At 43.9% G+C, this 10,259-nt stretch overlaps 1 protein-coding gene across 1 annotated transcript; it reads right to left on the reverse strand.

Moving 5' to 3' along the window:
* Positions 1-2,344: 2,344 nt before the first annotated feature.
* Positions 2,345-2,833, reverse strand: LOC127131437 (uncharacterized). The gene has a single exon (XM_051060358.1). It carries the CDS (start codon positions 2,831-2,833, stop codon positions 2,345-2,347), a length of 489 nt encoding a protein of 162 aa, XP_050916315.1.
* Between the last annotated feature and the right edge of the window lie 7,426 nt (positions 2,834-10,259).

Here is a 10,259-nt window from a genome sequence, read left to right on the forward strand (position 1 = left end):
ATTGGCTTTGGCCTTTGGTCATTTGGTTCCGGTGTGGTTCTATTGTCCCATTTCGTACATACAAAATGCCTCTAAAAAGAGAAAAGCCGACAGAGTGGTCCCAACGAAGTATTATCTGCCTGAATACTCAGGACCGCTTGATATTGATCCTCAATATGTTAGCGTGTTCGAAACCACGCAACTTGGTAACACTTCTCTGGAAATTTTAACACTCCCTTTTAGATGAATCTCGTCACTTACTTGCGTTTCCTTTATTTATTTGTAGCGCTCCCACTAAATCCTGCAGGCTCTGCATCTGCTGACCAACCTGCTCCTTCGACACAAAAGGCTCAGGTTCGACTCTGGCTGAATTACTATTTCCTTTGACCTTTACTTTTATTCTTAGCCATCCTTTCCTCTCTTTCAGGCTGCTTCTGAGCAATCTGCTGACGATGATGGGCGCTCTATTGCTCAAGTCTTGAGGAAACCCAGTTCTTCTATATACCCCTCTCTAAAGCATTTCTATTCGCTCTTGTGCCTTCTTAAGGGAAATATTACGTGGTCACTAATGTCTCACTTATGTGCAGGGTCAACCACGTCCGACAGAACCTACTGTCTCCTCTCACTCCAAAAAATCCAAGAAACACAAACGCTCTTCCCCCACAGGCTCTGAGGAATTTCTTGTCGGCTTGTCCGCTCTTTTGGCTAGACTATCTGCTTATAACCTCTCTTCGTGTCTCCAACACACCTCCCAACATAAATCCAAAATCCACCATGGCCACGAGAGGAAGAAACATGACTCTCCTTCCAAGAGTGGCAAAAACAAAAAGAAGAGGCACCATACAATGCCTCCTTCAGAGGTTCCTGTCGAAGATGCCGACACCCCTGTGGTCGACACTTCCACCCTTGGTACGGTCCCTGCTCCAGCCGTGGGAGCTTCACCGTCGATTGGTCTCTCCCCTGCTACTGCCTTGGGGAACACAAATCAGGATGCAGTCTCCCCTGCATCGACACAGGTATTTACCCATTTCCTATTTATTTATTTGGATTTTTATTGCGCTTCTCTTACACATTTTTCTTTCTGCAGGCTGATGCTTCTACTGAGCCAACTCAACCTGTCGCTGACTATACTCCCGCGTTGCCGGTTTCTTCTCCAGCTCGCCCCTTTCAATCTGTTGACACCGCTGGTGAGTCCATTGAATTTCCTCTCCATATTAGTGAGAGTGACTCTGACTCGGTCACTAGTCCTGCGACGCATCTGGACTCCAGTTCAACTAGTTCTGACTCGAGTCTCTCTTCAGCTTCCTTGCAGGATCCACGAGAGCCAGTCGGTGTCGACACCAACAAACAACAATCCTTCTAGGCTACTCCTTTGTCGACTGCTTCTCCCCCTCCTCAAATTACTTCTCCGTCAGCAGCTTCTCCTTCGACCTTCGCGGGGCTGACGATCAAGCCTTCTGCTTTAGAAGTAATTGCCAGGCTTCACAGTCTGGTGAAATCACGTGATGTCTCCTCAGACTCTGATCAACTCCATTCTGGCAAAGTGGGCCCTGAGGCGACGAAGGCTAAAGCTCTCATGGATAAAATCCACGTTCACGCCTTAAATCCTGAACTTCCTTTTGTGCTCATACATGAACCTGATGTTAGTCCAGAGATCCTGAGCGCACTTGCCCAGCTAAAGGATCTCCAACTCTCTGATTATGCCAAACGTGCAATGGCGGCTCTAGAACAAATCTTGGTGCCTATGTTGCGCCATATTGATAACGTTCGGGACACTGAGAGCCAAATTGCTGATACTGAGGCCTCTGTGAAGGAGAAATGGGAGTTGGTGATGCATGCCGACGTGGAAGTTATCAGTATGTTGGGGGCTATGGAGGAGTGGCAGAAGGAATTGACTTCCAAACAAGCAATGGCCATTGAACTACGTCAACAAATCGATGCCCTTCGGCGTCAAATTGCCACTTTGGATAATGAGTTGGAATCAATTGTTAAGGAGGAGTCCTGTTTTATCGACAAAGTGCTAAAACCTGCTCAGGCCACTGTGGAACAAACTACCAGTGACGCCTTAGCGCTCAGTGAAGAACTCATGGCCGTCGAAGGGAAGCTTGAAGAGCTTAAAGCCTATGCCGACACCTTCGAGCCTGCGTCTTTGCACTATAATTTTGAACTTAAATCTTTCCAATCCAAGTTCGGCCAGATTTGACCGGTTTTATTGATTGTACAATTTTTTTGTAATGTTTAAACAATGGCTTCTTGCCACATTAATGTTATTTTTCTTACCTTTAGCATTGTATACTTATTTTCTGTGCCTTTGCAGCTGGTATCTAAAATAACTATCTCCAACTTTATTCTTTCGACATTTATTTTAGTCTGCCAAAATTTTGACCTCTTGAAGGAGAGGCCTATATTTTTTCAAGTACTTTCCATTCCCTCTTAAAATCCGCCGGTCTGGTGCCAACTCTTTGACCTCGTAGGCGTTATTAGAAAAGGTCTGCAAAACCTTAAACGTTCCTTCCCAATTTGGGGACCACTTACCCAAAACTCTATCATTTCTGTCCATAGGCAGGATCACCCTCCAAACCAGATCGTCGACAGCAAACACTTTCCCTTTCACCCTTTTATTGTAGGCCCGGGCGACTTTCTCTTTCTGTCTTTGTAGAGAGTCTAATACTAACATTCTTTCTTCATCTACGTCGACTAATTCGTCTGTCATCATACTCCAGTACTCTTCAGAAGGTATTTCATACTGCCTTTGGGTTCTGACCGCCTGGACCTGAATTTCTACTGGCAATACTGCGTCATGCCCATAAGCCAGTCGAAATGGGGTTGTTCCAGTTGCTTCTTTTGGTGACATTCGACATGCCCACAAGGCTTGGTCTAACGTCTTATGACAATTTCTTGGCTTCTTTTCTATGTGTTTCTTTATTAGGCTGATGATCACCTTCTTAGCAGCTTCGACTTGGCCATTCGCCTGTGCGTAATAGGGGGTAGATGTCAGTAACTTGATTCCCATTTCTTTTGCAAATTCTTGCACTTTTCGACCAGTGAAAACTGACCCCTGGTCGGTTGTGATTTTTTCTTGGATGCCAAATCTGCAAATGATGTAACTCTGGACAAAGTCTATCACAACCTCTTGGTCCACATTTGTTAATGCTACGGCTTCGACCCATTTTGTGAAATAGTCGATACCGACTAACACATACCTTTGTTGTTTCGACGAGTCTGGCCTTATTTCTCCTACAACGTCCAAAGCCCATCCTCGAAATGGCCAGGGTTTCACAATTGTGTGTAGCTCGCTTGCAGGCACATGCTGTATGCCCCCATGCAATTGGCATTCTTGACAGCCTTTAGCAAATTCAATGCAATCTTTCAGCATTGAAGGCCAATAAACTCCTGAACGCATCAAGAGCCACTTCATCTTCAAACCTACTTGATGTGCCCCACACGCCCCGCTATGTATGCTTGACACAGCCACGTATGCCTCACTTTCCCCCAGGCACTTTAATAACACTCCTTCGACTGTCTTTTTGAATAATTCATCATTTACCAAGATGTAGCTAAGGGCTCTATACTTTATCTTTCGATCTGTCGACCCCACGGGATTACGTAAGTAATCAACTAAGGGTTTACGCCAATCACTCCCTCCCTCGTCGTCGATAGCCAGAATTTCAAAATGATTTTTATCTACTGCCCCCAACTTCACGATCGCCAGATCTGACGGTGACAACACTGTCGCTCGTACTTTCTCTCTTACTTGGATCTCTTTGTCCTGGTCTTTCGACGTTTTATACCCTGAAGCCTCCTGCGCCAAATCGTTTGCTCTTCGGTTTTCTTGCCGTGGTATGTGTTGGAGATTGACTTGCTCAAACCTCTTGAGTAGTTTGATGGTGACCATGAACTACATGATCAAATTTTCTTTAACACACCTATACTCTTTCGATGCTTGTTTAATCACTAACTCCGAATCTCCCATAATTTCGACATTCCTTGCCCCCAATTCTAGCAGTAGTTCAAGTCCGGTGATCAGTGACTCATACTCTGCTTCATTATTGGTGCATATCCCTTCGATTTTGTATTTGAACTCTGCTGGAATTCCATCTGGAGAAATTATGACTCCTCCTATCCCAGATCCATACTTATGTCTTGACCCATCGAAGTATAGCCTCCATGGTGCTAAATCTACGTAATTCTACGCCATTTCGACCATTGAATGGTCGACCAGAAAGTTTGCTACTACCTGCCCTTTCATCGCTTTCAAGGGTACGTATGTCAAGGAGTATTCTGTTAACGCTAAAGCCCATTTTCCAATTCGACTATGCAAAATTGGTTTAGATAACATGTGTTTAATAATATCAAAGTGGGAAGATACGTACACATAAACAGGCTTGATATATTGCTTTAATTTCGTACAAGAGAAATACAAGCATAGACATAGTTTTTCTATATCACTATACCTAGTTTCAGGATCATTAAGCACTCGACTAAGGTAATACACAGGTCTTTCGACGCATTTTTCATCCTCTTGGACTAACATACTTCCTATAGTCGATTCTGAGGATGCAATATACAGTCTCATTGGCCTATGCCTAACATGAGGGGCCAATACTGGAGGCCTAGTCAAATACTCTTTGATTTTGTCGAAAGCCTCTTGGTGTGCATCCTGCCATTTGAAATTTTCGTTCTTCAGTCGAAGTAGTGGGGAGAACGCTTTTGTTTTGCCACTTAGATTTGATATGAATCTTCTAAGAAAATTTATTTTTCCCAAAAAAGATTGCAGCTCCTTTTTGGTCGACGGAGGCTTGACGTCCATAATGGATTTTGTTTTGCTTTGGTTTACTTCAATACCCTTTTTATGCACCACAAAACCAAGGAAGTCGCCTGCCTGCACACAAAAAGCGCATTTTAGTGGATTCATTTTTAATCCACATTTCCTCATCCTTAGAAAGGCTTTTCGAAGATGTTCGACGTGAGTATGTCGACCATTGGATTTTATCACAATGTCATCAATGTAGACTTGCATGAAATCTTCAACGAAATCATGGAACATTGAGTTCATTACCCTCTGGTATGTGGCTCCAACATTTTTCAGACCGAATGGCATGACAACCCACTCATATGTCCCTAAGGCTCCTAGACATCGAAACGCCGTCTTCGGCACATCTTCTTCTGCAATAAAAATTTGGTTATATCCAACATAACCATCTAACATGCTTAAATATTCAAAACCAGCGGCCGAATCGACCAGCATCTCAGCCACGGGCATGGCATATTTATCTTTTGGGGCGGCAACATTTAGATCCCTAAAATCAATGCATACTCTTAAAGACCCATTTTTCTTTATGACTGGCACAATATTGGCCAACCATTCGACATACCTTGCAGTTTGAATAAACTTGCTTTTCAGGAGTCTTTCTACTTCTGTTTTTATCTTTGCCATGATCTCTAGGGCGAAACGCCTGGGCGTTTGCTTCGCTGGCTTTCTTCCAGCTTTTATGGGCAGCTTTAACTCGACCAAATCTCTACTTAAACCAGGCATTTCATTATAATCCCAAGCAAAATAATCTCTAAATTCGTTAAGTATGGATATTACCTCAGACTTTAGTTCGTTGTCGATGTTGGCGCTTATATATGTTGGCCTTTTCTCGCCATTCTCGCCAAGGTCGACTTCTTCCAAGGGGTCTTTTGGTCGGATTTTCTCTGGTGCCTTTGGGTCTTTTTTGAACCCTAAAGGTTCACTATCGTAAATGCAGTCCAGACGCTGCATGTCGACGTTCCTTTTGGACAAAGTTGGTTTGTCTGGGGGTTTTGGCCCAATAGCCATATGCCCCCTTTATTCAACACACAGGCTTCAGCAACCATGTTTTCTTCAGCCTCTAAAGCCGACTTTATTATGTTCTCGGCAACGTATGCCGAAATCTTTCTTAGAGCTTCTAACTCATACATCATCATTAATGTCCCTCCAGCTTGTCGGCCGGATACCTGTGTATGGTGGATCATCTAAGCGTTCCACATCCCAAATGAAGTCGTGAGTCTCATGTAAAGTTAGAGAGACGAAAGCTTCACTTAGATTAGCATATACATCCTCAGCTGGGAAGCAAGGAGAGATGTTGGCCAGCTTTCTTTCAAACTCCTTCTTGCCAACATTATTCACATCGGCCATAAAATATCCTTGGTCGGCCTCGATATTTTCGGCCACCCCATCCTCTCTCCAAATCACCAGCCTTTGGTGTGCTGAAGATGGTACAACTCTGACGCCATGTAACCACTCTCTACCAAGTAGCAAGTTGTAACTCGGCTTAGCGTCTATCACCATGAATAGTGTCAGTCTGGTCACTGAACCTACTGTGACATTCACCATAATCACTGCCATGGCGCTTTTCGTCTTTCCTCCATAGTCCGACAAGACCACGTTATTAGACCTGAGGTTGGTATCATATTTGCCAATCTTCCTCAAAATATGGTATGGCATGATGTTGACCAGGGCACCACAATCGACCAAAATTTTATTGACAGTCACGCCTTCCACTTTTGCCCTGATCAGCAGTGGTTTCAAATGGTTTTTCATGTTCATCGTTGGTCTTTCGAACACTGCCTCTTGGCTTTCAGCAGAACCATCGTTCAACACAAAATAGCATCTTGGTTGGTGCAAAGCCATTTCTTCAGCATCAGCATTGTCCACCGACCCTTCGACTTCAGTCACACACTTGTATTCTTGTGGTAGGATTGACACCATGTTGACCAAGATGTCGAGGCTTGCTTCAGATTCTGAATTGAAGTCATCAGTCACTTCATCAGAACATTTTTCAGCTGGTCGACAGACATACTCTCTTATCCGTTCCTTCGCCGCTGTGTCGACTTTCACAACAATTTTGTTCCCATTATTCGCCTTGCTGGTCATGCCTCTTGCAGCGTCTCTTTCAGCCTGTTTACGCCTCTAAAAACGTCTCCATTGAGTCCTCGACATGGGGTTCTTTCCCAAATAGTTTTCAGAGATATGAGTCCTCTTTTTAGACTTAAATTCACGCCTGTAGTTAACTGCTAGACCTCTTCTAGCATCAGCAGCAACCCCTTGTGGGGTGTCTTGTCTTTCCTGAGGATTAATCCAAGTACCCCTAGGAGTACTTGCCGACGGCACGAAGCTTTTAGGCCTTGTTGGGTTATTTCCCACAACCTTTTTTGAGCCTCTTTCATTCTGGTAACCCCTAGTTGACACATTCCTTTTGCTTTTACCCAGTTGCAGCTTCTGGAAATTCTCTGCTGCTATTTTGTCGGTGACAGCACCACACCTTGGGCACAGACACACCTGTGAACCCTTGTTCTTGCAGCGATACAGAAAATCCACCAAGTCCTCATCAACCCTTGGGTAAACTTCAGCTATATCGACATCTGGGCTTTCCCCAGTTTGCTCCAGCATGTTGGCCTCATCATATTCTCTTATCTCGACCATGTTAATCTCGACTGGCTCCACGAACAGGGCTTCCTCCTGGTGAAGAGGATCAACGTCGATCTTCATTCTGCGGCCAGCAAATTTCAGCATGCCTTCTTGAATCGCTTTCTGAACCAAATCCCTGAAAAGGTAACAATTAGAGGTGTTATGACCAAGATAGTTATGATATTTACAAAACCCTCTTTTCTGTCTTTGTTCCAACGGTGGTATTTTAGTACTAGGAGGTACCACCATCTGCCCATCTTTGACCAATAAGTCAAAAATTTCCTCACATTTCGACACGTCGAAAGTATAAGTTTTCGAAGGGAATTCTGTGTTGTTTTTGACAGGATTTTTTCCTTGTGCAGGCAGCAATGAGCGACACTCATAGGCGGACCCTGGCTTTAGTTCAGCCACGTCGATTTCTAATTCGGTCGATGAAGTATAATCGGTCTCACGTATTGGGTCTGTCGCGTCATATTCGACAAACGCTACCTTTTCTTTCTTAGACTTATTGTGCCTAACTTTTTCTAGCCTTAGTCGTTCTAGATGTCGGACTCTGTCAGCCAGTTGTGACATACTTTTCACAAAAGTTGGATCTATCTTCTTCCTAATGGAATAAACTAAACCTCCTGCGGCCATTTGAACTAGTTCATGTTCTGGCACTTGCGTAAAGCACCTAGCTTTTAAGGACCTAAAACGATTCAGATAATCATCTATACTTTCAGCAAACCTTCTCTTAATACTAGACAATTCTGCCAAACTAATTTTGGAGTGTCCTTCGTAAAACTGTTCATGGAACTTCTTTTCTAATTTGGCCCATGAGTCGATTGAACTTGGGGCCAACGAAGTAAACCATGTGAAGGCAGCCTTGGTCAGAGAGGAGGGGATGTTTTTTACTCTTAAGCATTCATTATGAGCTAGATCCCCTGACTCTGTTAAGTATCTGGCGACGTGCTCTATTATCGATTCACCAGACTCTCCCCCAAATTTAGTGTACTTAGGCACTTTCATCCCCCTAGGTGCCTCAGCTTGGAGAATAAATTCAGCTAACGGGGAAGCGTATAATGGCCTTTGTAATGTAGAATCCATGCCATTTCTAGCCATAATCCTTTCGACAATAGTTGTCAAATTATTTTCCACCGCCAAGTCTTCTTATCGATGTTGGTCGACGATTTGATCAGCATCCTGATGTCGGTTAACCATTACCATCTAGTTACGTCCCACAACTCTTGATTCGACGCCTTGATGTTGAAGGGGTCTAATGATTTGTCCTTCATGGACTGTCTCCTCCTCCGCTGCCCCTATCTCTATCTGCACAGGAACAGTCGGTCTAATCATTGGCATCATCTGTCGGGTCGGTGCCCCCAGAAAATTGCACAAGCGTGTCAATTGGTTCGCCACCTGCCTATTTGTTTCAGTAGATTCTTGTATTAGTGGATTAAAGATTGTGCCCATCTGGTTGGTCAACATGTTAACCAATTCATGGTTACTATCGTCCATTTGCTGTCTCAACACTACTACTGAGGTGTTCGACAATAGCATGGTTCTGTTCTGAGTAGTGTTCCTTATGTTGCCCCCCCTGTGCTGATCCTTGCAAGGGAGGATTTGTATCTGAAAACAGTGCTGCGCTGGATGTTGACTGATATCCTGGCATTAAGGAATACGACATTCCATAAAGCGGATATGTGGTGCCAAAGCAGGCACATAAGGTCTGAACATCGTTATCATTGATCCTGAACCTCCCGGTGGAGGCTGAGGAATTGATGTTCCAACCGCACCCGTAGTCGACATGGTTAGGGTTGCACTTGTCATCGGCGGCAAAGTGGCAACCTGTGAGACTACTGTTTCCGTATTGGATAAAGTTCCTCGTGGAACTTCATCAGTGTTAGTTTTTGACATTTTCGCACTACTTCGTGGCTTACTATATAGCTTGCCACTTCTAAGTTTCATGCAATTTCGCAACTGCTCTAGCACCGTCCCACTGGGCGTGCCATTTCGTTTACTGTGGAAATTGGTAAACAACCGTTGGTCCTCCCTAGGCTTTAAAACGAAGGGTTACTTGCAGGATCGACCAGTTGATCCTAGGACATGTGCTAGTGCAAGTGAGGCTTGTCCAAACTTCGACAGAATGACTTTGTGAGGAACGGCTCCTAACAAAGTGTCAAACAAGCGTAGGGTTTTTTCCCACGAATGGTTTTAAACAATGTTATCGCCTATATGTGACTCGTGACCGACAGCGCTATAACATTCAAACGAGGTATACGATGAGCACGCTTTTGGTGAATTCTATTATCGTAATCGAAATAGTGTCGACAGCGTAAACGACAACGTAAAATGATAACTCAAAAGTAAAAGAAATTAAGATAAAATGTTCAACAGGAACAGTTGAAAAATATGGAAGTTGCATTGAAATAAATATGGTGATTCACGTACATAACACTCTCAGAAAAACTCTTTGCTTCCTCGCGTTGGGAATGGGAAGTTTTCTTACAAGTGATTTCGCAGTACAAAGTGAACACCTTGAGCCCCTTATGGGATACTCCTATTTATACTAAACTAGAGGAAACTACTCATAAGCTAAACTCCTAGAAACTAGCAGATGTTATGTCACACGATCTGCACAACCGCTGCACCCATGTCTTGCTAACTGCTCCACATTATGGCGCTCTTATTCCTTTTGAAACTGCTATTTATTTTAAATTTCAAATTTCTCCCGCCCAGACGTTAGGGAGATGTTGTCTTCTGCATATTGACGATAATTCTTTAAGTCCCAAACCTTGCGTTGGTCGACATAATGGCCTGTCGACGAGGCCACCTTCCCCCGTCGGCTTCATTCTTTGATTTGTGTTTT

The sequence above is a fragment of the Lathyrus oleraceus genome, chromosome 3 (genome assembly GCF_024323335.1).
Source record: "Lathyrus oleraceus cultivar Zhongwan6 chromosome 3, CAAS_Psat_ZW6_1.0, whole genome shotgun sequence".
NCBI lineage: Eukaryota > Viridiplantae > Streptophyta > Magnoliopsida > Fabales > Fabaceae > Lathyrus > Lathyrus oleraceus.